The sequence below is a fragment of the Oenanthe melanoleuca genome, chromosome 1A (assembly GCF_029582105.1).
Source record: "Oenanthe melanoleuca isolate GR-GAL-2019-014 chromosome 1A, OMel1.0, whole genome shotgun sequence".
Taxonomy (NCBI): domain Eukaryota; kingdom Metazoa; phylum Chordata; class Aves; order Passeriformes; family Muscicapidae; genus Oenanthe; species Oenanthe melanoleuca.
The window spans coordinates 31,278,406-31,305,558 of NC_079334.1; the positions used below are offsets into that span (position 1 = coordinate 31,278,406).

Below are 27,153 nucleotides of genomic sequence, written 5' to 3' on the forward strand. Positions count from 1 at the left end.
TTATTATTTCATTTTTTGAAGGTTTATTTGTTAATATATCAGCAAGGTTAGAAAAAAACTGCATTAAAACTCAGGCCAGTAATGCTGCTATTATTTAAGTTAGCCTTGTTTAAGTAATTATGACAAAATATTTTTAATTAAGAAATTTATAAAGAAAATCCAGTGCCTTTAAGAACAAAGCTATAGTATTATAGCCATTCCACTCTCAACATATTTACTCCTGCCATCTACATTACAGAGCATGCAATCTCCACACAAAAGAAAGGCAAAGGAATTCCCATCAGCATCTGTTTCTTTCATAGAATGTAACCCAAATCATCCTTACAACAGCAAAAATTACATTGTCTTCCCACAGTCTTACACATGCAATGGCACTGATCCATCTAACTTGCTACAGGACTGAGCAGCTTTTCTGTGTCTCTGCAGTAAGAAATTCCTTTGAAGGGATATCCTTTACAAAACATATCTAAAAGAAGGAATTTCTGATTTTATTTCTGTTTCATGAATTCTTAGATAATTTAGTTAATTTAGGATTATTTGAGGGAACACTTTGTCTCATCTTTATCCCACCCAAAATTTCAAAAGTTCCCCAAAGGAAGCTGGATGAGCTTTAAAATAGTGAATCTCTTTGTGACTGTCCTCTGAAAACAAACTAGATTATGAAACAGAGATCAGTTTGCACCATGGAGTACCGAGAATACAGAAGAGGACTTAAAAATGAAAATAAATTCTAAGGAGAAAACTGAACCAAAAAATTAAATACCGAAACAGCAGTAAATTTTAAAAAATTCAAAAAATTTTAGCTTAAAAATGGAAAGCACTTAGTGAAAAGAATGCAATTGTCTGACATTAAAGTGATATAATCTTAAATATAACACACATGTCCTATAATGTAACTTCAAAACTGCGGTTTGGAAAATAAATATACAAATCTTTAATTATTCTGAAAAATTCCAAACATGCCCATGACATGGGCCCTGATTGCAAGATCCTGGTCTGTATTTTTCGTTTGTGCTTCAATAAAAATAAAAAAGGAACCAGCACCATCTAGCGGTTTCAGAAACACTTTCATGTTTTCATATGTTGGCACCCAAGATTTCCTTGTAAGAGCAGCTCTTAAATCTCCATTTTTCAGTGACCAGCTTAGCAGTAGTGGAAACTTTAAAAGCATTCTATGAGCCTGGGGTGGGACTGAGAAGACAGACTGCACACACAATAAGACAAGGAGGTAAAACAAAATCTGGGAATTTTCTTCACTGCATGCTGCACAAAGCACCTTTTTTTACTCTTGATCACCTGAATGTCATTCAGGACATTCTGGAATTATCAAATGCAGTCCAACAGAAAACACACAAGAGAGAATAACGTAATACAAACAGATGGTATTTTCTGGTTCTCCTGCCTACATGCAAAATTAAATATAAGCATAAAAGTCTTCTGCACATTTCCACAAGATACTGTGAGATTTACATACAATGCAACAAACAAAAGTTATAGCAGCCACAGGAAAATATTTTGTTGACAAATACAAATACATGATTCAAGGAGAACATTTACATAAGTTCTCAGAAATTTGCAAAGTGCAGCTGAAGTCTGCTAGCAAGGGACTCTCTTAGCTATTGATGCAGTTCTGAAGTCACTTCTATGTGTGACAAAGACAACTAACAACAGAGTAAAAGCTGATAGCAAACATAAAAATGACAAAAAAAAAAAAAAAACCAAAATAAAACCCTCAAAAAAACCCCAAAACAAAACAAAAAAATTATAAAGGTATCTGACGAAAAAGAAATCCTCTCTGGGCTGTCTTTAAAAGAGTATATTGAAAGCAGCATTTATGACCATCCATGGTTATGCAGCATTGCTATTCTTTGAGCTGCCAGGATTTTACTCAGCATTCTACAGCAGTATAGATACCCTACAGAAGTGTATTCAAAGACTTGAGTCAGAATGCTATTACTTTTTGTGCATGAAAATTTTTAAGCAGAGCATTCATTTTCAAAATACAAACATATGCACTCAAACTTCGGTGTGTTACCGTCACAATTACTTAATTTTGATCATGTATTCTTAAGGGAAAAAGCATAATTGAGACTAATTCTCTTACTGCTATTTTTAAGGAGTTTTTGGCAACTCTAATTTTCCCTCTATTGACGCTATATTTCAATGACAGGAGAAAAGAATAAAAAGAGAAATAATAGTATGCCAGAAATTTCCTACAATAAGTCATTAAAACTTAAATATTATAAACATAAATAAGCTTCCCTGCGTGGTACTGGAGCTTCCAAAATTGCTAAGGGATATCCTGCAAGATTTACAGACGGTAGGGATATCCTAACTTGTTATAACCCACAAATCCATTTTTATGCATTCTGTGCATCTACTTAATATGTTATGATACGAAATAAATCCTGTATTATGCAGCTGTTTTAACCTAAAATCCTCAAAGCAATTCTGGAGAGGGAAAAATCCCACATTTGAAGATGATTTTTGTGAACATTTATTTACCCACTTGAATTTATTAGACTCAGTAACTGTAGCAGTTCACTGCACAAAAGCGAAAGTACCAGAGGATTTCACTCCACTTGGGCTGTCTGAAGTTACCACACTCCACACTGATGCCACATTCTTAAATGTCATCCACTAAAACAATGTCATTCTTACAGTAATCTTGCAGACATTTTTATGAAATGAGATCAATCTGAATAAGAATCTTATCAAAGACTATTTGCCACAACCAATGAAACTTTTTAACCATTTTATTCTACTGTTCCTCATTTGAGTACTGATATGCTTTTACAGTAAACATTGATTTCTCAGCACTTTTATTCTCACATATTAAAAATTTTCTTAATGAGTACTAACATTTATACATATTAGCAAAAAATATTGATAATATCTTCATCAAAGTCTCTACATCTACAGATTTTTTTTAAGCTTTCCCATTTTCTGTTTGCACCCTTGCCGTTTATCACAGAACTGTATTTTCCATGTTCACAGGGTTAATTAACAGTCTTATTTAACAGTGGAACTACTTCTTATTTACAAGTCTTACGTGAATGTGTTTTGTCTATGAGCTTAATAATTGTTTTTAATTATTTTCTTATTGTCCAGCAGACTTGAGACAGACAATACAATTTCTATATAACTACTTACTGTGTCAGTCAGGAACACCCTGGAATTCCCTGCAGCTGCATAGCTAAGCTTTGCTTTCATTATGTCTGTAGATAAGCTGAACTCAGGCTACTCACATATTCCAGCTAACTTAGTGAAGATAACATTAGTGGTCGTTTCAGAAAGATTTTAATTCTCTCTGACTGACAATAGTTACATGGCCTGCTAGATGGAATACACAACAGCACCTAAGTCATGCTTTAAGATGCAGGTTTTTTCCAAAGTCTGTCTCCTTGGGCTTAGCAGTTGACTGACTCTAAATCCAAGGGGTGTATAATTCTTAATATAAACTGCATAACTGTTGTTATGCAAATTGGCATAATTTTCTTACCAATTCGAGTGATTCTATTGTAGGAAAGTTCAAGATTTTGGAGATTTTTGCATCCATCTAAGCCACAAACTGATGAAAGATGGTTCTTACTCAGAATGAGAATACAGAGATTTTCCAGATTTGCACAGTCAACTACCTGAATGTCATTCTCCTGCAATAAAAGAAAATGAGAATATTAAATAGCATCTTATATGAAATAGTAGAACTAAGTAAAAATATAGCAGATTGCCTTCATTGCGTATTTTTATCCTAAATTCTTAGTTAGGAGTAAGGGCATGTCTATTTTTCCATTAGGAAAAAAAAATCAGGAGTCCTAGAAATTACCTTTTGTGTTTTGCTGAAACAGAACAAGAATATATCTTGAACTTCATTCTGGCTCTGAAAATGCCCAAAGTTGAAACAAAAAAAAGCATAGAAAGAAATTAAGAACAGAGCAGTCTCTTCCATATATGTTTTCCTACCTCCTGAAACCCTGGGAAACTGAACTAAAAACTGCATAGAAACATCATATTTACTAGATTATAATGAAAACAGTTGCAATTTTGCTGGAATCCTATTTACTAATAGCAAAAGTCTGCATTTAGAGATACTTTGGTCACAAACATTAACACTATTCCATGCTAATACTCTTCCTCCAATGGATCCTTCTTTTTAAACATTCCCTTCCCAGGTCATTTTAATCATGCTTCCTCAGATTTCTCTTTCACTACTTGTGTTGCTTGGTCTCTTCGTCTGGAACATTTTGTTGTTAAAACACATTAAATTAAAAATGTGAACAAAGCTGTTTCATGTAAATTGCCAAGTTCTGGAACATAGATGTAATACAGAGAAAAAGTTTTCTTTAGTCGTTAGGCTCATTTAATACACTGGGCAGTAGAAATACCTAAACATTAGACCTCTGGTACAACTCACAATAAGTACTATTCCTTGAGCATATATGTTACTAATTTTAATTAATATTCAAGGTCCATGTTGCAAAGGACTCTTCCTTCTACCTATTTTTGCTCAAGCTGAGCACCTGCTATGGTGAACAGCATTTGTCTACTCATCAATCAGAGACTGAGGAAATGAAGATCTATACTAATGCTAATCTTAGACTGATATTTTCTCAGTATAGGTTGAATCATTTGCAGCTTGTTGTTTTATGCTATTTGTACTGTAAATCTGCTGGTATAACTTTGTTCACATTTGGGTGTATTTTGTTGCTTTTCCTATGCTCTTAAGGCTAAAAAGTTATATATTCAGTTGGACACAAATACACAATCATCTAAGGAGCAAAACTGGCAGTTCTCCTCATGTTATAACAAAGAATCAAATATGCTTGGTACCTCCACATTGATATACTTCAGGTCTTTGCAGCTACTTAGTCCTTCCAGTGCAACCAGTCCACAGCGCCTCAGAGTCAAAACTTGAAGATTTGAACACTCAGATAAGGTTGAGAGGCTACAAGCTGGCAAATCTTCGAGAGTAAGCGTTGTGACCTACATGCATTTATTGATAAATAAGACTAATGCTTTGCATATTGAACATTCATTGCACAACATCATATATGGTAATTTTCTTTAAGATGAAAAAGAACAAAACTATAATCTAGTAATGTCTTATAAAATGCAACCAACTAATGGTAATCTTTTCATACAGAAAAGAATGGCAATGACAGGTTTGATTTGTTCAATGGGAGAAGCTAACATGAACACGATAGTCACAGTACTGTAAATAATGAGTGTGGAAAAGACAGAAATAGTCAGACTAGAAGTGTCAGCCTAGTAGGCCATCCTTAGAATGGATATCAAGATGAGAGCACAGAGCAAGCACACAATGATAAGTTAGTAAATGGTAAGTAACGTAAGTACTGGCAACCAGGAGATGTCCTTTATGGCAAAACACTATCTATAAGCATATCAGTAACATCTTGTTTCTAGAAGAGACTGCTCTTCTCAAAACTCTGAAGGGGCTAGTTGAGCAGGAGCTGAAATGTGGGCCTTTGTACAAAGGCAAAACTTTGTTAATTTAGCAGAAAGTAAGAGCTCTTGCCTTTAAAGGGTTATTAATTATTAATCATCTGAAGACTAATACCACGCCAGTATGTTCCACAACACTCACAAGAATTCAAAAGTCATTATCATTTGCCCTTATTCTGCACTTGGACATAGGAACTCTCACAATATCTATTTCCTGCTCAACAATAAACAGCATTCTGTCAACATTCTAAAAGAGACAAAAAAAAAAAAAAAAAAAGGGTGATAAGTTTGTCTTCCCATTTCATTTTCAAACTCTCATATAGCTACCTGCTGCAAGGTCCTCCAAGGGCCACTATGAATTATCTTTTCTGTACTTAGTGGAGGCATCTTGATAACTGAACTTTTCCTTAGTTGTTTTCTTATAGTTGCTTGTTTTCTTTGGTTTTCTTCATATATTTTAGACCAAGATTTGCATGTGTTCATCCAGTTTATTCTCTTCTTTTCAATATCATCAGGAAAAATTACTTTAGTAGAAGAATCTGCCACATCTTGGCTACTGTCCCAGGTGTCTCTCACTTCTTCAGTAGCACTTTCCATCAGAAATAAAGTTTTCTTCATAGTTTCATACTGAGAAAATCGATCTTTAATTTCTCTGTTATTAGCATTTGGCTGGACTTTTGGTGGGCTGCTGCATATGCAGTTGCACAAGCAGCATATGCAGTTTGCCTTATTTTCTATCATGTCATTAGCACCAAAGTTAAGAGGTTCATCCTTTGAAATATGACCATTTGGAGCTTTATCAGAGTTAAGAGATTCATCCTTTGAAATATGACCATTTGAAGCATTACCAAGATAACTTGTTTGTGAGTAATTTTCTTCTACTTGTGCTACTGATTTAATGTATAAGTTCTCATTATTCACATGAGAAGAGTGTTCCTCCTCAGAGCCTAACATACTTGGTGTCAAATTTCTTTCTGCTGGAATCATCCTATTTGTTTCATCCATCATTTCAGCATGTTTTTTTGGTTCCTCTACTTGTTTATTTAGTTCCTCCTTCTCTTCTCTTATTACTTTCATATTTTCTGTCGTATTATCCTTTTTTATGTTTTCTATGTTATTTTCTACATTTTCACTCATCACAGCTTCTACTCTTTTTTGTTCTAATTTTCTTTCTTCTTCTCTTCCTATTTGCAGTTGTTTTTCTCTTTCCAATCTCAGGCTTTCTTTCTTTTTCTCATATTCCTCACACCTCCTCAACTGTTCCAAATATTCTTGTCTTTCAAGTTCTTCTTGTCTCTTTCTTTCCTCTTCTCTCTTTAACCTGTTTTCTTCCATTCGCCTGTTCAGTTTTTCCTCCCTTTCCTCCATTTCTCTCTCTATTTCCTCTAGTATTTTCTGCTTCTTTCTCATTTCATATTTCCATTGTTTTAAAATGGGAGCATATTTTCTACGGACTAAAAATGCTCTAAATCTAGCTTGGATTTTCACAGCTGCTGCATTCTGTTGTTCAGCCAGTTGCTGTCTTTCTTTTGCTTTCTGTTCCTCCAAGGCCTTTTTCTCCTCATCCATTTGCAACTGTAGCTTCAAGATCAATTCCTAGGCCAAAACAATTAGGATAGACTTCAACCACTTTTAAAATGGGACAGGTATTGGCACATATTTATCATTAATAAACAGAATCTAGTATAATAACTGTACCATTATAACATTTATTCCGAAACATATATAACAGCAACCTCACAGTCTTTTGACAAAAGCTCATTGTACAACCTTACCTTATGTTGCCTCATTTTGTCTCTCCAAGCTTCCTCTTCTTTCCATATCTCATCTTCTATTGCAGCTTGGTGTTTCTGCACAACAAATTAACTGAAATGAATACTGTCCAAAACTCAGAACAATACAAAACACCCTCTCTCCAAACTCACCCATCTTCTTGACTTTCCAAAAATTCAATTCTGTGAATTCCTGAATTTAAATGAGAATGTGTGGATCAAAATAAACAACAGGACACTTGTATCAGTAATGTAGCTTTCGTCATGTACTAAAAGATGCACACTTTCAGAAAGTCAGCATCTTGAACTGACCCAAACAGCTGCCACCTTCCTCTCCAAGATCTAAACTACTATGAAGGATGAAAACTAGTTACTAAACCACTCAAAGTACAGGAAGAAAACAGAAATATATCTGAACAGTAGCATAGATAATGTCTCTTTAATTGCACTGGTATGTACTGATAATATTAAAATCATTCAAATGGGAATTTTGCTCAGTAAAGCTAAAGAAATTTTTGTGACTGAAATTGGTTTTCAATGGAAAATGAAAGCTCAAATCTACTTTCTCACTATTTGCAAATAAATGGCATTTCCCTCCTTGCCCAACATAATCTCAATCAGAAAAATACTCTCAATGAGACTGCAGGTTAGCAGCCAGAAGGTTAGTTCCATAAGTAGCTAAAAAACAGGTTGATCCAGAACTACGTAACCCCTAGTGGAACCAAGATATATCAACCAAATCAAATATGGAGGATATGAAGGAAGTAGTTGAAAGCAATCACTTTCAGCTCGGAGCATGAAGTCTCCCAGGTGTCTAAGGTGTTTTTCATGGGCATTCAGAAGCATGCTGTTCAGAAAACAGGAGACCAGGCATCTAGATCCTTCTGCAATGTGGAAAGTTAGATTATATTTCTCACCTCAAAAGAGCGATCCTGCAACAGCAGTATCTAAGAGCCTAAACGTGGCCATGCCCCTCTTTCTCTAGAGAAAGCCATCCTATATCCAAAAATGATTTGTGACAGCAAAGAGTCAAGAAGGCCTATTACTTATTCTGACCTTTTGAAAAGAGAGCTATAGTCAACACTGAACTGGGCTTCAGAGATCAAAGGTCTTTTCATTTACTAAGCCCTTTCTTACTATTGGTGGCTTGAATTACCTTGCTGGTGCCCAAGTCCCCATTAACTGAAAATGTAGTGTTAATGCACCTTTCAAAACACACTTATTTAGGCTAAACAATAAAATTCTGTGACCTCACAAGTGCTGAGAGTTACATTTCCTCCTGTTCTTACACTCCTTTATCCTGTATGATGCTCCACCCGATATAGCCAAATATGACTAGATAGTCTGAGAGTGCAACGAGTCAGTGTGTTGAGTCATCATCTGTTGTGGCAGAACTCAGTAGATGAAGCCTGATTAAATTTCACAGATTTCCCAAAGATAGGAAAAGCAAGTATTGTAACTTTTACCTAGATGAAGAACAACACCAGCATTGCTGAAATGAATAATTTGGTTCTAATTACTTCCATTAAGATTTTAACATTGAAATGTGAAATAAGGTGGGAGGTCCAAACTCACTAAGTATTTTCTATTAGGGCACAGTAGCCATTTTTCATTTGTGATTAGTTTCAGCATAACTCTCATTTCTAGTACTTTGGCCGTTTTCATAATATAAAAACTTCGTAAAGGCAAAGCTTGGGGAATAATTTAAAATTTTGCATAGCAAATTCACTCGCTATTGATTAAACAGCAAACACATAAAAATGAACGGACCATACTTAAATAAGTTTCACAGCTCACTGGCAATACAAGTAGACAGGGTTTAGGACAGTCATACAGTTTGAGATAGTAGTCTCTTTTTCACATTAGAGCTTGAATTGTCTTGACTGGAACATATTGGCTTAATATCATTCATTACCTTATGAAGAAGATCTAACTTTATTCTTTCAGCCTCAAATTGCTCCAGATGCTGCAACTTTCTTGCATGTTCCTTTTCATTCTTTCTTTCCTGTGATTCTCTCTCGGCTTTCCATGTTTTAATCTTCTCATCTTCAAGTTCAAATGCTTGTCTACACTCTTCTTCTACTTCACAATGGGCAAGACTTATGCTCGTTTCAAGACCAGCTATTAATCAAACAAGAAAACATTTAATTTCCTAATAAGCACTAGGGAACATTAAACAGCCTTAAGGTATTTCACAAGAAAAAGATCCTATGGTGATACAGCCAGCAATATATATCTGATTTCTATATATATTATATAATATATACAGGAAATCAGAACTACAGCACAAGTCCTTGCCATCAGAGAAGTTTTATTATTATTTTGAGCACTTCATGACTCTGCAACTACTTTGCTTATTCTAAAAATGTACAATGCAGGATTGCAAAGGATGTCTTCTATGGCTGTTAGTGGGGCTTTAGCACTGATACGCTCCAGCCCAACTCCTCCAAAGGCCTTGGAAAAGGAACATTCCCAGCCAATGTGACTACAAAAATACAAACCAAACAAACGAAAAAAACCAAAAAGGACCCCAACCAAACAAAAAACCAACACCAAAAAAAAATTAGAACAACAACTACCAAAAAAACCCCTACAAAAAAACAACAAAAACCCCCCACCAAAAAAAAACCCCAAACAAGCAAAAAAAAAGTTGTGGTCAAAGTAGAACCTGCTTAGTGCCTCTGAGCAGCTTTCATTTCTGAGTAGTATTTTGGGATACTAATTTCTATGATGATTTTGTGATCTTGAAATGAGATAAAAGCAGATATGTATATTTATGTCCAATTCATCAAGTATCAAGCCCTGTTCTATACTGCAATGTGAAATTCTTTAAAAATAATGCTATGCTTTTTACAACAAGAGAAAAGCAGGAAAGAGTGATATGTTAAAGATCAACCCAACCAAATTAATAATGTGCTTGCTTACCTGTAAGAAAGTGGTCATCAGTGCCCACTTCATCACTGATGGACTGTTTATAATCAGGTGTTCCAGCAAGCTTCAAGTCTTCATTTTCAACTTCAAGCAGTATCTAACATAGTTTAAAATTTTTATTAAAAAACAAGAAAGAAAATTTAAAAGCAGAACATTGTAAAAATCTTCCAGAGCAAGGATAAGCTTTGAATCATATGACAAGTACAACAATGTGAAACTTACTACTAACTGGAATCCTTACACATTGAATAATGCAAACATATCAGTCAAAATATTGTTTCCTACAGTAATAAATATTGTAGTATTTATCAAAAGACATAATATTTCAATGATTTTTAAAATATATTTAATATTTTGACTTAGAAAAATGAATGTCTTGCATTTGAGGTTTATTTTACTTTCTGTGAAACCAAGCAGTATATGCATGAATACTGTTATGCACACTGGGGAAGAACCAGTTACAGAGCAAATTTTTAAGAAGACTATTTCAAAATAATGCTATGGGCACAAGGATTGCTATATTTATTTCATTGTTCTTTACTGGCAAGTAATCTATTCCTCCTCATTTATCATCTGTTCATCACATGCTTTGGGCCTATATTAATATTTGTAATGCAGCTGAAGTCACATGAAGTAATTGTGCTGTTTTAAACAATGGTCTTCTGAGAACAAAGAGATCATGTTTGCAAGAGAGCTCACTAATAAAAGCCAGGCAGAAAATTAAAAGTGACTAAATTAAATACAGTTTTATATTTTTCTAAGAAAACTTCAGCGAGTTATTAGTGAAATCCTATGAAAATATAGAAGCACTCTTGTTCATAACTCTCAATTTGTCTTTGAAAGGCACAGAGATTACTATGTTTATATTTTCTGCAAAATTATGGAATATATTAGGAGCAAGATTAATACTTGTCTATCTTCCTGATCATCATAAAAAATAAGATTAGAGAAACTTAAAAGTGTTATCATAATATTAAGATAATATTCTGCAAACACCTAGGACTAAAGGATTATTCAGTATTGTTTAATTTTGTTGATTTTTGTGCTCAATAGCTCATAATTTATTTCAAATTTGAAAGCTTATAGACATGGTCTATTACAGTTGATGTCCTAATTCTAAAGAATTTTATACAGAATCTCATCTTAATACCTTTTGGATAGTCTGACAGAAAAAAGAACTGAACACATGTATAGGTCTCCTTAGGAAGCCACCAAAACAAGTTTAAATTATCTAGAATATTTAATAGAATTTTGTGCACTATAAACACTGTATAAGTAAAAAGTACCTTTTCATTAAATTGTTTGGAATCTTCATTTGATTTAGAAGGATGGCAAGAAACTACTCCATAAATGTCACCTAAAAAAAAAAAAATGAGGTCACAGAGAAAAAACCCCTTACCAGTGCTCAGTTTTGATCTTCAATGTTTATCTAGTCCGTTTGTTTAAACTAAAACAAAGGGGATTTTTTTTTCCTTTCCTTCTCCTCCAGTTTTACTTAAAAATGTATGGGAATCATTTATCTACATTAAAAGCAGAAAATGTGTGCAAGAGAATCATGAAACACAGCAGAACATTTTCTGTGCAGAAAAATACAGTAGCACTACTATCAGATAGGTCAAAAATTGACAAAGAACTTTAAAAACAATGAAAAAGTGTAAGATTGCATTACAAAAAAATAATAAATAAGGATGTTCCTCAGATATCAAAATTTGTACTCAATCTTGAACTTCTGGTCACCAAGTCTATTGCACAAATGGAACAAACAGCACCAGCTCTCTGGCATACAAACTATGAGCTTGGCTTCAGTCACAGAGATGACAGACTTTTTTTTGGTTTTTTGTTTGTTGGTTTTTTTTTTTTTTTTTTGGTTGGGATTTTTTTGTTTGGTCGGTTTTTTTTCGTTTTTTTGGGTTGTTTTTTTTTTTTGTTTTTTGTTTTTTTTTTTTTTGGTTGGGATTTTTTTGTTTGGTTGGGTTTTTTTTGGTTTTTTTTTTTTGTTTTTGTTTTTTTTTTTGTTTTTTGTTTTTTGTTTTTTTTTGGGGTTTTTTGGGTGGTTTTTTTGGGTTTTTTTTTGCTAATTAACAGTCATTTCACCCAATGTGAACTTGGGCATCTCTCAAAACAGACTTTAAACATATCCTATGGGAGTCAATTGTATCTGAACTCTTATTTTAGTTTTAATTTCTGCTCAAATGTTACTTCAAGAAGACATAAGGCTTTATTCCTACAGATTTTCATCATGCATTTGAAAGCTGATGGAATAGGTTTCACTACTTCTACTTAAAAGTTTCCATTATTTTTCTGATGTGTGTTGGTCTAACTTCCACTGGCAATATGAGGTGTACAGACATTTCAGCTGTGACTAATGCTTACTTGTACTTTGCTCACCTTCCAAGTCCTGAAGGATAAACCTTTCAGCATCTTGATTGCTGCTCTTGATAAAGTTTAAATAGGAGAGAACTGATTCTGGTAAGTCATCTGAAACCTAAAAAAACCACAACCTTTGACATATATTCTACATTTTCGTCTCACAAGCTTGAAGAGAGGTAAATGTTTGACATAATAGAATAAAGAGTTGTTTTGGCTTCACTTACAAAGCAGTGATAGGTGATAGATGGAGATTTAGCAGCAATTTCCAACACTTTTTAAAATTCCTGCACTTTTCTTGTTGACTTATCACCCACTGAACAATTAATAATTCTAATTTTAATTGAATTCTAATCAAATTGTAGTAATGTATCTTGCACCATCTCCAGAATAAATTATCCATCTTCATTTCAATAAATGATTGTGTTTATAACTGTGTTGGACCAAGAAATTAAAGAAAAAGGATAAGATAAAAATTAGCAAATACCTGTGAGGCACAGGATCTTTTTCTTTAAAATGTTTAGACTCCTTACAAAATAAATCAATTTTAAATTTACTAATGTTTAAAGTATGCACATAGAATCAATGCTTCAGTTTTCTTCATTACATAGTAACTTTCTATTCAAAAGATTGTCTTTAATGTTAAAATTTTGGGAAAATGATCTGCCTTCTCTCAGATGTGCAAATTGTGATAGATGTTGCTGACATTCACTATGTGAGTGCATACATACTTATCACTAATGCCTTTGTCTATGTCATATGAAACATGATTTATGATCAATATTATCTAGCCTAATATCCTACAAACCAATCCCTTTGCTATGAATCTGAAAGATTAAAATGGCAGAAAAGGACCCAAATAACTGATTTTATTTCAGAGGAAAGGATCTTCCCAAAATAAGAAGTCATCCAAGAAAGAGGGCTTGAAGAACCTATTTATATGAAATTAGTATCTGGAAATCTTATAAGAAATCTCCTAATCCAATCTCTTGTAAGATTAAATACAGATTTCAGTGAAGAATCATCGATTTATTCACCCTGATTTAATCCACCTCATCAAATCTTCCAGCTTCAGAGGATGCTAAAACAAAATCTCCAGGTCTGATCCTCTCAAGCAGAATGCTGATATTCATCTCTCTTATTGTCTTGTCACCACTGGAGGTTACACTTTTCATGAAGCAATATTACCAAGACTACTTTTCAGAAGAAATCCTTGGGTTGGGCGTGTTGGGAAAATGTTCACTCATCAAACGGGCTTTCCAATGCCAACACTACTTTTGTACTTTTTGCACTTTTTGTACTTTTTGTACTTCTGCACTGCAGAAGCAGTTTTAGCTCGCTGCATACTTACTGTGTCACTGTCACTCGAGGGCTCGTCTGATACCTCTGAGTCAAGATCGCCTGTTCCAAACGAAGAAACACTGATTCTGTCTAATTCCATTTCTACTTGTCTTTCAATTTCTTCAATATCTTCTGACATTCTACTTCCCACAGTGCCTTATCTGTTTTGAAAGCTACACCAAAAAAAGAATACCTTTCAACACAGCATGACCCAAAATGAAGAGAGTCCTCATTTAACCTGAGTTCATTCAGATGTATTTATTGAATGGTTGGCTTGAAACATGAAAACCTCATTCCATATCAACAAGCAAGGAATAAGAAAAACATTATATTGTGATAAGAGAATCCTCCTCAGGATATCCCTTATAATTTTGCAAATATCATTAAATTTCAATATTTAAAACCTCCACCCCCTACTTCCTCACAAGGTTTTTTTTTTTTTCCTAGCCCTAGAAGCTACAAAGGAAAAACAAACAAATAAACAAACATTTGAACAATAAATAAATATTAACAATTATAAAATCAGGCTCAGAATATAGAAAGCACTCGATGAAGTTTTAATGATACAGAGCAAGCAGTGAGAACTCATGTAACAGAGAGAAGTAAAAAACTTGTGGATGGCTGCAGGCAGGGGGAAACCGGGCACAAGGAGCGCATTTCTGCCGGGAAGGCGGGAAACTGATCCAGGCTGAGAAAAACTACATCTCCCGAAAGGCACCGCGCCCGGAGGAAGCACCGCCCACCCCTGCTTCCTGACAGGCGCGCGGCACCGCCCCTTTGCATGCTGGGAGTTGTAGTCCACTGCTCAGAGCGCCCGCAGTACTCCCGTCCCCCCATCTACTTCATGCGCCCACTCACTTGAAGTTCAGTCAAGTTCCTCACTGAGCCTCCGCCTTTCTGGCCGCCTCTCGAGAGGCCGCCCCTCTGCCCTGAAATTCCGTGTCTGCCAACAGCGGAGCGTCGGGAGCTCCAGAGAGAGCGAGAGCCCTGCACCGCGCTGCCACCGCGGGAGCGTCACCACGGCAACGGCAAACAGCGGCTCGGACGGGCAGCGAGAGGAGGCAAACTTCACCAGGAGCGGTCGTTTCGCGTTCTTGGGGTGTTAGGCAGTGCCCCAGCGTGAGGCGGTGCGCCTCGCAGCACCTTTTTCGTGTCTTTTTTTTTTTTTTCTTTTTCTTTTTAATTGGGGTTTTGAGGCTTTTTTGTTTGCTTGTTTGGGAATTGTTGTTGTTATTTTTTGAGGGTGTTTTTATTTTGGTTTTGGTTTGTATTTGGGTTTTTTTTGAAGTCATAGACTGGAATTTAGTGTTCACAATAAATTGCAAAAAGCAATTAACTGGGGAAAAAGACATAAATAAAAGCATACCAAAACCACAGTAAAGGTGGATTAAAACTCCAGAGTAAAGAAAAATGAAAACACACCAAAAATTCCCTCTGCCTTCCCATGCTGGGGCTTGGTCATGGCTCAGAAGGGCTGGGGCTGGGGCTGGACACTGGCATGGCCTCACAGGGGCAGGGGACCAGTGTCTCAGCATAGCCTTGCCAGTGCTGCAGGTAGGGCAAAATTAATAGGAGTTTAAAAAAAAATTGTGAGAGAAAGGTAAATACAAATTCATAGTCACAGAATGGTTTGGGTTGGAAGGAACCTTCAACATCATCTCTTCCCAACCACTTGCCATGGGCAGGGACAACTTCCACTAGATCAGGTTTCTCAGTGCCCCATTCAGCCTGGATGTTGAAGTCTGTAAATCAAAAGTCTCTCTGAATTCTTCAGAGAGAAATCAGAGTGCAAGAATCTAATTAAAACCTTTGAATGAATTGAAGTATATTAAGCCACTCGTACACAATGTAAAAGTGTAAGTTTAGGTTTTAGAATAAGCTAGCAAGGAAGAGTAAGTTTTAAGTGCTTTAAAAAAATAAAGGTTTTAGATACCAGTGTAGAAGCGTGAGTTCTAGTAAAGCCTGAAGAACATAGTCCTAGATACTAGTGTTTCTGTAAAGACTCCAGAACATAATTTTAGACATAATAAAACTGTAGTAAAAGTATTGCTTAACGTTTTTTAAATAAAACAAGATAGACCATATGCGTAGTTTTTATATAACCTGGCTTGCTAAGAAACTAAAATTCTAATAGGTTAAAAAGAAATGTGTTTTTAGCTTGTTAAGTAATTTATGTATAAAAATATACGCACTGGGGGGAGATTTGCTTTGCTTTTGTTCCTGCTCTCCCGGTTTTCTTCTCTCCTCACTGCCATCATCATCTCCAAGACAGGAGCTGCCACAGCAACACCAGCCCTGCTGGAACCTCGGTGGGAGCAGCTCCTACCTCTGATTGAGGCTTTGCTTCTATTTGAAACTCTAATCACAAATCTTGAGCATGGGCTTTAACACTTGTGACTCTTTGCCTTTCAAGACTAATGTGCCTTTGCAATAAACTACATTATAGCAACAAATAGTGCTCAACTCTTTAAAGAAAATAACACCAGGCCTTGAACACAAGATGGGGAACCCACAGCCTTCTCTGGGCAACCTGTTTTCAAAACTCACCACTCTTTGTGGTGTAAAGAATTTCCTTGAAGCATCTAATCTAAATTTCCTCTCTTCTAGTTTAAAACCTGCCCCCTTTGTCTGTATAAAAGTCCCTCGCTGGTTATTAAAAGCTGGAGAAAATATCCAGTTGGAGACTTAAAGAGACTTAATAGAATTCAGTCCAGGAAAAGTTAAACAGATCAGACAGGGTGCAGATAATAACATTTTTGTGTGTTTATGGGGAGCACATCTAGCCCTGAGTCTGATGAGGAATACCAAGATGCAAAAATGGGTATACCAAAAATTAAGATCTATAAATTTAGCTTTTATATAGAGAATGTGCATTTTGGGAGCAATGGGAAGGATCTGCCAGAAATGGTAGGGATTTTCCCATTCATCTACTGTCCTTAGAAAAGCTGAGTACCTTTCAGAAAGTTTTAGAAGTATTAAGCAAAAAATATTTGCTTCAAGGGCAGCTGCTTACAGTTTTCCCACCAGTGTTATCGATAAGCAGGATATTTAAATGTTTAAAAAGTGGAAGCATATCCATTTGAAATCATCCCTTTTATATAGTCATGTCACTGGTGAACTTTTCAATGTGATCAACTCTTTTTTTCACTGATTGAGTATGCAGTACATGCTTCTTTTGTAGTGGAGTTATGCTGGGCACATACTGAATAAAGATCATGTCCAGCGCTTTGCACAAAAATTTGCCAATAAAAGAGATGTTCCATAAAAATCATAGAAAGATTTCATTTCATTTCGCAACATGAAGAATTTTCAAATCACTACTCACTCAACTCGAAGGCTAAACTTAGCACTAATCCTTACCCTAGCCCTAACCCTAAACTTAACCCTAACACTAACCCTAACAATACAAGCCCCATCCTTATGGTGGGAGAGTTTAGAGAGAAGTAGGAGCAGCAATATTGAGGCCCTGCTGGGACCACCTTGCCGTTCATGTTACAGCCTTATTGTTCCTGCAGCTGTGGGCTCTGTGACTCACTCAACACTAACAACAGCCCTAATCCTGATCCTAATGACATCTTGGGACTGTGCAGAGCTCCTCATCACCATAGGTTACACAGATTGAAAGGTGTGGATTTATCACTTGTGGCACCCTGCCCTGATGCCCTTGCAGTGCCTTTTGGGTTGCCAGTGTCCCTGAAGCTGTAGGTTCTGCAGCTCTCTGAAGCCTCACACAAACCCAAGTGTAGCTTGTTGCTGCTGCTGAGATCCCCATCACAAGTGTTGGCACTGATTCAAAAATTGTGAAATGAGCAATCTTGGAGCTGTGCTGTAATGAAAATTCTTCATTTCACGAATTCAGAAATGAAGGGAAAACAATTACATATCATGGAATGACAGGAAGTGCATCAAAATGAACCAAAACTTCCTGAAGCCTGTTGCCACACAGGTAATGCTATTAATAAGAGAACTGTGCAGATTCCAGTTTTCAGGTTGAACATATAACTGTTCAGGGGGCTTTTTCTTAAAAAAATACATCACACTATGGCTTGAATGCATTCTATTTTTGAAAAAAAAAAAAAACAACAAACTTTCAATTACTCTTAAAAGTAGTGAAACTTCTCTAGAGAAGTTGAAAAGCCTGTTGTCTCATACAGTCTATAATTTTACTAGGTGCATTATTGACCCCATTATTGGCTCCACTCCACTGCAGAGCTAGTTTGAGAAGCTTACTGCAGCTTTCTTCATGCAGAAGAACAGTTTTATAATCTAGGCTTTGAGGATCTTGACAGGGCAGGCTAAGCTTGTGTTTGCTGAATATTTTTTCTAAAAAATCAAATTTGGTACATATGTAATGTGTTTTCTGTGTAAAATAAATTGTTAATGCAAGATAATTTTTGACTGCAGAAGCTTCACATTTGTCATCTCTTTGTTTCAGCTGCTATCCTTACTATTCAGTAAGTGCACTGAAGAATAGAAGAACAAGTGTATGCCAGGCTATGTAAATCTTGCCATATAAATCTTCCAAAATACATGCTGCTTCCAAATGTCTTTAGCAGCTTAAAATAAACAAGACCAAAACTGAAACAAACAAACAAATGAGCAAACAAAAACAAACAAACAAACAAAAAAACCAACAAAAAACAACATGTGAACAGTGTAACAAAGACAATGGTGACCATACACCATCTTGATTCTTTCTACTGCTGCTATTATTTTTGTTCAATGTATCAGTGACTGTTAAAATTTCTAAAATATTACCTGGAGAAAGGAAGTTCCATTGTAATTTATAAGAGTAGTTATATTTGTTTCATAATTAACTGAATATATGGTTATACTTTCAGCTGTGATCCAAAACTAAAAACAGAAGAATAAAAATAAGAGATAAAAACCAAATACAGAAGTGCTATTTAAATATCTTCAGTGGAATTTTCTAGGCAAGAAATTCTGTTTTCTTTCTTTTATTTAGAAGCTTTAATTTTTTTTAGATGTTCTTAATTAAAAAACAATCCTTTGCTTCCCCTCCCCTTCCCATCAGACTCTGGGTCTCATGCTTTTGACATTTGGCTATGGCTTTTATTTGACAGAAAGAATTTCTTCAGTGTTTTTTTTCTGAGTATAAATAGAATTTTTCTTCTGTTTTAAATGGTTACAGAATAAAAATGCCCCATCCCTGGAAGTGTTCAAATCCAGGCTGGATTTCACTTGGTCTAGTGGCAGGTGATCCTGCCCACAGCAGGGATGTTAGAAGTAGAGGATCTCCCAAACCTTTTTATGGTTGCATGGTTCAATGTAATGGACAAAAGAAGTAATGGATTTTCACAAGGTGGCAGTATTGGATTGAACTGCAGGGTAGTAAGGTTTTTTTCTTCTTGAGTTCGTTTTCCATCCTTATGTGGTATGATGATCAAAATAGGAGAAAACACATTACTATACCTACAATTTAAATATTGTTATAATTTATGCAATTTATTTATTTTTATTTATTTATTTATTTATTTCTGTTGCTGTACAGCTTATAGATGAAGCACTTAAAAATAAATCAGCATCAGATGCTGAGCTGTGTCTGTTAGCAGATGACAGCAGTTTTCCCCTGTGCAATTGATAGTAGGACTTGTTGGTATCATGGCATGCAAAGTATACCAATGAATTACTAACTTTATTGTTTGAACCTGTATTTTAGGTACAAGCAGAGATCTAATCTAAAGAACATGTATCTTCAATTTGAACAACAGCAAGCCACTATAAATACCAACATAGCTGTTGTCTCTAGTTACTGTTCCACTTTGAAACTTCATTCAGTCATTTACTTTTCTGCAGGTACCAACTGCAATAGCTTGAGTAGTTCTCACAGTGTTATGTGGAAGGTAATCTGTACTGAATCAAGACCAACCTGGCCACTTTTCTATTCCATAATTTCAAAAGCTATGGTTTAAGTAAACCTCCAATGACAATGTTCTCATAAGATTCATGTGGTTCTCCAAAGCCTGCTGCTATTCAGGCAGAGTACAGCACAAATAAATTACTTTTAGAGTCCTTCAAAGTGCATCTGTATAATCAAATTTCTTCATCAACTGTTGATTAATGATGGAATTTTCTGTGTTTTATATTTTGAAAGATTCAAATTGTCAGGAATAATTGATTCTGTAGTCAGATATTTGTACTAGAAAAATTGATTGAAAAATTGAAGTTAAATTTATTTTATATCAACTGTAATTACACTTGATCTCAACCTTAATTAAGTGTTGCTGATGGTTGCATCATCATTCACTGTGAAAGCTTTTGAGTTTTGATTTCAGGATGGCTATAGCAAGGGAAATGAGTTGGAGAAGCTTGATTTTTTTATTGCTTTGTAATGAAACCTTTTAGTGGCCTAGGATTTCTGCTCTGCATACATTCCCTGCTACAGTCTCTCTAATCAGACTCTTTATGATGAGCTTGCCTACTTCAATTACTATTGAAGGAGTATTTTACCAGCCTCAGCAAAGATGCAAAATTTAGGGCCAGTATGGGCTGTTCATTCCCCTACCCTACAGCAAAACACGTTCTGGCCAGATTCTGTGATACTCACAAAAGTTTGTATCACATTAAGTCTAGAATCAATTTTTGGTATGTACTTATTATGATATGTTGCTGTGCTTATTAAAAGTACATATGAGAAGTAGAATTTAGTATTTCTGGACAGATCAGGTGGAACTAAAATATTTCCTGGCTCTCCTGGCTTCGGTTGGGCAAATCTCCTTGTGACTGCCTGTGCTATGTATGTGGTTTGGGTTGCTTCATTTATCCTTCCCTTTGGCTTACAACTTTCCTGTTAGTGCATCTTGGATCATATTTGGCAAACTGATTAGAATACTGCTGCTTGCAAGTAATCCTTGAAGAAGTCTGAATGTCAAAAAAAGATCAAGGATTGTACTATCCATCCACACTCTTACCAACATGCATTTATCAAATGCTATAAATATTTACTAACAGGTTCACAATCAATTAAACAACAGAATTGATGATTTTATTTCTGAATAAAGGAATGAGAGTCTGACTGAGCAGGAATCTGTGTGGAACATTCTAAATGCCATGCAGCACGATGTAAGGAAAAAAATCCCACAAATATGACCTCTAAAAATACTGCATTGACCAGAAATGTGTACACCAATCAGAACTTATTTTAAAAATCTCATTTAGTAAAGGATTAAATTTTCAAGATCTGCAGTTATTATCTGATGTGGGTTGGCAGATTCCTTGCTGTTATATGGGTCACTATTGATGAGATTAAGCTCTTGAAGAAATTCTTATTTCATGTAGGAGCAGAGGGTTCTGGTCACTGAAACCTGAAAAAATTCCTGCAGCTGAAAAAATTAATGGGAGTCCTGGTATTTTTTACAGTGCCAAATACCATAAAACTCTTTATCTGCTTATGTCTCAAGGCTCATGTGAACCAAGCAGAGATGTTATAAGGTCAAAGTAGAGCTCCTCCTGTAAGAAAATTTGAATAGGTTTTGTACTGAGACTCTCAGAAATAGTGCTTGAGGTCTAAAATGAATTTGTAAATTAGTACTTTCAATACACATAATTAGTTATTGCTCAAAATATTTCCTGTGGCCTGGCAGCAGGTAATTTGTTTGCTTCTTTAGAACAGTTATTTAAAACATTTGGCTGGTATAAATTATTTTGGAAGTTGTTAGGAATGTTTTTGACCAGTGATATGCTATCCACCTTTGAAATTAATTCTTCATTATGAGCTTTTAATTACAAAAACTACAGTTTAACAGCTTAATATGCTTTAATATGCTTCTATAGATCAGCTGTGAGTCCCTTAATATTACTTCTTCCAGAGGTGAGTTACATAATTTTTAATGAGTGCTGAAGATAATTGATGATTCCAGATAACTCACAAAGCATATATGTCTAGTCTCAAGATTACAAATGCATTTGCAATGTATTTTTAAAATCTGTTCTTTGAAAATCCATTCATTGCATTCATGATTTCCCAAGTGATTAATGGTGACCCCATTGTGTCAATGGTGCAGCTAAACTATGTGCTGGTATACTTGACTGCAGTTTTATTGGACTGTCATAGGAGCACAGACTCATCACCTACCCAGCTACTGGAATCATTGGCATTTGGACAAAAAACCAAAGATCATTAATAGTATTTTATATATTCTTAGTGATATTTAATGTACTCCTTAAACTGGTGACTATTTTAACTAAACCCATGGAGTTGTTGAAATTGAATATTTATACAGGGATAGGACAGCTTTCACCAAATTTGGAAGAGGCCTTCAGCATCATCTAGTTCCAACCCCTCTGCCATGGGCAGGTATGCTTTCCACTAGACCAGAGCTCCATCCTTCAGCACTGCCAGGGGTGGGGCATCCAGAACTTCTCTGGGCAACATGTTTCACTGCCTCACCAGCCTCAAAGGATCCAATCTAATCTAATCTAATCTAATCTAATCTAATCTAATCTAATCTAATCTAATCTAATCTAATCTAATCTAATCCAATCCAATCCAATCCAATCCAATCCAATCCAATCCTACTCACTCTCAGTTTGAAACCTCTGCCCCATATCCTGTTACTACATGCTCTTATGAAAAGCTTTTCTTGACATTTCTTGTAGACTCCCTTCAGGTATTGGAAGGCCACAATTAAGTCACCCAGGATCCTTCTCCAGGCTGGTCAAAATTCTCTCAGCCTTTCTTCAGAGGAGATGTTCCCATCCCTCTAATCATCTTGGTGGCCTCCTTTGGACTCACTCTAGCTCAATGTCCTCCCCATGCTGGGTTCCCAGAACTGGATGCAGAACTCCAGATGCAGGATAAATACTGGGTGCAGGACTCCAGAGCTGGATGCAATTCCTTTCAAAATATATTATAGGATCATGCAGTAGTTGTCTGTACTATCCAGTGCATATCACAGGAACTGATGCATATGCAAGGGCAAATCATCTCCTGTAGAAACATTTCTGTATTGAATACAGAGAGAAAATATCCAACTAATTTAATCAACTGCCTAATAGCTAGCACTCATTTGGGTGAAAATTCCTGTATGCAACAGTCTTTGTAGGTGTTGGAGTTACATGATTTTGATTTCTATTGTAGATGGAGTGCTGTGGAAGACATAATGCCACACAGTGGGAAAGGAACAGAACAGAACAGAACAGTTCCTGTGCTCATGCACAAAATACAATCTGAAGAAATGGTTTTGTGATGTCCCAACATATATTAAACTTCTTGAAGAATGTAACTTTTGTTACTAAATAGACTTTAGAAAATAAAGTATAGAACACATTTTCCATCAAGATGTGGCTTACAAATGCTGAAGTTCTAACAGTTTGTTTTGTCTCTGGTCACTCAGAAGCCTTACTTTTTATTTGTGAGCTGTCAGCCATGTAGGCAGTTCTAAATAAGGAGCACTTCAATAGAGCAGGAGTTGTGCCTGATCAATATCACAGGGAAATTTAGAAGTGGTTTAAGAAGCATCTTGGCATAAACCCATGCTGTGCACATCAATGACGACAATGGAAAGCAGCAGTATATAAAAAGTATACAGTATATTTTCCACTTGTAATTGTGAACAATGCCTCCACTTGTTTGTACTATTTGTTTCCAGGGCCTCTCCAATACTTAACAGGATAAGTGGAATGAGCAAGACACTGAAATATGATGTGCTTTGTAAGACTGATCCATGTTAAGTTTTATGTGTCTTAATATCAAGGGCTCAGTTTGCATCTGATATCACTACATGAACTGGACAAAAGTGATTCATATTATCATATTTTAAAAACATGCAGTGTTACTAGGACTAGCCAATGAGGATAAAAATGCCATGGGCAGTGGTTGCTTCTGGACAATGTTGAACAGCAAATAATAGGAAATTGTCCAGTGACATCTGCTCTTGTCTTGCTCATCAATTCTGTCTGTTTCTACAAACCCTTGTCATTAAAAAAATCACTTCTAAGCATAGAAAACATTTATGTGTCTATTTTATTGCATTTTTACCAATTTTAATTTACATAATAATTTGAAAATTGTTTTAAAAAGCAATATAATAAATTAAATTTTAACCTGGAAGATACATCCATTTCAGCATGTATAATTCATAAGAATCAATGAAAACTTGAAAATATTCTTTTTAGCATTTACTTGTAAGTTAATCTCTCAGTTAAACACACACAAAAACAAATTCTGTTGTGATTAAGTCAGAAGTTCTGGAACATTTCCATGCAAAAATGTCAAATTTCCTTAAGAACATTCTGTTTAGTTCAGATAATTTAAATAACACTATAGCTAATGTTCCACAATAGACATTCCTGATGTATTTGCTTTCTGGCAAGTAAATACATGAACCTAACATACCATAAAGAAAGTTCTATATATTTTAAAAGTATGTTCTTGTAAAGATGCAAAATAAGTTCCAAAATTGATGCGATTTTTCTTACTGGGAGTAAAAATCAATCCAGTGCCATTTAGGTTTGATGTACTCTACAATTTTTTTAAAAGATTTTCATGAATTTTAATTAGAAGAAAGATCAAGCAATGTTTACCAACAATCTCCCTTATATTCAAACATCATCAGAGATTACATTGTCCAAAGCCTGTGAAATGAAGTGATTGACCAGACTTCTGAAAGCAAACAGCATTTCAAGGTCAGGAAGTGGTTAAAGAGGATGCAAAATTTCTGCACTGAAAGATCTTTTTTATCCTTTATCTGTACAGAACCTACTCCATGAGTGTACTAAATCAAGCAAGGCAAAACAATGAAATCTCTTCTCCCACATATCTATGAGAAAATTTTGTTTGACAAAAAGAATAGAGCTTTCAATACCAGAACAAAATCACATGAATAATGGCAAAAAGAATTGATTGTTCACCCCACAGATACCCTGAAGGTAGGCAGAAGGCAGGAAGAAGGATTTTTTATAATATCTAAAATTGTGAGATTGAATATTAAATCAGTGCATTTTTACTCTGATAATTAAAAGCATGCCCTATTTTGCCTCTTCCATATGTTGTACCTTCCCCTAGATGTATGAAATGAGCCAGCTCAATAATGAAAGAAGTTTCTTTTTCATAATCGGCTAATCCTCACTAGCACAGATCATGACTGCCTCATGATCTTTAATATCCTATCACTGACACATTCTTGTGAGATGGCAGAGAACCATTAAACCCATTCAAGAGCTTAGACCCAGAATCATAGAATCATTTAGTTTGGGAAAGACCTTTAAAGTCATTGGATCCAACCATATTTAGATTCATAGGGTCCTGAAACTTTCAACACTTAACACTTAATACACTTAATAATGAAATAGATTTCAAGATACTTCAATTCTGTGAATTGGGACCCAAGTGACTTGCTGGACTTCACACAGCAAATCTCCACTGATGCAGAAAATTCAGCTTGTGTCTTTAGATATCTTGATCATTCCCCTTTATATCCTCTGCATTGTCATTCATAGAAGCCCAGTTAGCATTCAGATTGGCTCAGTCATAAGTGAGTTTGAACACTTTCTTTGTTGTATTTATCTCACCCTTTTTCCTTTCCCAGATTTTTTTGATTGCACTCACTGGCTATTTGGAAAATTCAGGAAGAATAATATTTGGCCAAATGAATCGTGAACTCTCATGAGCATTGCTGTGGTGCAAGAATTCTCTGATCCATTCTTATGACAGCCTATGAAATTACTTGCACTAAAATTTGGATCAGGCTTTACTTGTTGTAATCATGATAAATTAATATTTGGGCTTTAATATGTTTGGGTTTTGCTCATGACCATGGTTATGGTAGTATGCAACAAAATTTTGTGCTTTAAAATTTGAAGTACTATGCTATTCACTCACTGGTTAACAAATCTTCCTGATTAGCTGAATACTAGTTTTCTGAGTGCCTGGATCAATTTGTTCAAAGTGATGTAAATAGTACTATATAGTACAATGCACTTTTAAAGAGAAGGAGCCCTTTATCAGATTTGGTCAAGAAAAAAATTTACTAAATGTTGCTTCCTTAGGCCTTTACTTTTCTTTCCAGTCCTTCTGTGTTTTGTCCTTATCTGCTGTGTAATTTGATCTCAAGAAATTTCACTGAGTCTCATAAATATTGGAGTCCTCAGGTCTGTTCCAAGGAGTGTGGCTGTTGGCATCTTTTTTTCTCACTCGATGTCTCTTGTCAATAATTTAATCAAATGGCTTTAGTGCTTCAAAGTGGAGTGATCTTGAAACCTTAAAACATTCTTTATCCACTGATCAATGAGGTGACTTGAGACATCTTGGAATCAGAGGAAGGTGTACTATTACATGCATATGTGGTAGCATTTTTTGTTTTTTCTCTAAAATTTCCCTTTCAGTAATCAATTTTCTAATCCTTATACACTTGGTATCTTTTTTTTTATTCAGAATGAAAATAATTCCACTTCAAGTGCTTGCCACCGGCTGAATTTTTTATTTAAAGAACTTCAAATTCAGGGGAGTGCCTCCTTCCCTCTAAAAGTTACATTTTGGGGAGTGTCCAATACGTCAGTGTGAAGTATCTCCTGCAAATGTACAAATGCTTCTATTCAGTCCACGTGGAAGAGTTCTTCACTATTCTAGCACATTCGTTTACATGAATTACATCCAAATCTAATAAATACCTATTCATGTTTCAGTGGTTTGTTACACTTAAAATAATTAATAATGTGTCCTGTTTCAAAAGGAACTGAGGATGAGATTACCTGGCTAAGTGCAGCCATGTGTAGCTGGACAAGTGTACTAGTGCATATGAAGTTTTTGGTACTCCTGTGAGTAGCAATTCATCCTTTTTTCCTAGGTCAGTATTATAGAATGACATCCTCTTAGAAGCACCATTATTCTGCTGGTTTGAATGAGAGCCAACTTGCCCTAACTTACAGCTTTTACAACTTGAAATGGTTAACACTAAATGAACTGGACCCCACTTCAATAATATCTAGTCAAGAATTCAGAAAGTCCCAGATAAAGTTACGTGTGAAATTTGCATTTGTCCCTAATGTATCTTTATTAGAGAACAATTGTCAATTATGTGCTCACATATTGGCTTTTCAAAGTAGGCTGAAATCCAAATTCTTTAAAAATGTACTGTGGTTTGTACACAAATTATTTTAGGATGGACTGAATCAACTTCTAAAGTCCTGATGAAAAACCTGGCATGCCCAAGTGAGAGAAGAATGTGACTCTGTATGCAAGGAAATGCTCCACAATACCTGACAAGACCTGTATAACCATCCACAATTCATAATGGATGCCAGAATCTCCAGCAAGCAC

General features: G+C 35.4%; 1 protein-coding gene across 1 annotated transcript in view; it reads right to left on the reverse strand.

Annotated features, from left to right (window-relative positions):
* The window catches only part of LRRIQ1 (leucine rich repeats and IQ motif containing 1), a 98,872-nt gene extending 84,859 nt beyond the window's left edge, over positions 1-14,013 (reverse strand). The window contains exons 1-9 of the mRNA XM_056515839.1: positions 13,885-14,013; positions 12,540-12,651; positions 11,453-11,523; positions 10,161-10,263; positions 9,151-9,356; positions 7,239-7,313; positions 5,791-7,059; positions 4,831-4,983; positions 3,503-3,653 (exon numbers count right to left, since the gene is read on the reverse strand). Of these exons, the coding sequence (XP_056371814.1) occupies positions 3,503-3,653; positions 4,831-4,983; positions 5,791-7,059; positions 7,239-7,313; positions 9,151-9,356; positions 10,161-10,263; positions 11,453-11,523; positions 12,540-12,651; positions 13,885-14,013 (2,269 nt within the window). The remainder of the gene's footprint in view (positions 1-3,502; positions 3,654-4,830; positions 4,984-5,790; positions 7,060-7,238; positions 7,314-9,150; positions 9,357-10,160; positions 10,264-11,452; positions 11,524-12,539; positions 12,652-13,884) is intronic.
* Positions 14,014-27,153: the final 13,140 nt, after the last annotated feature.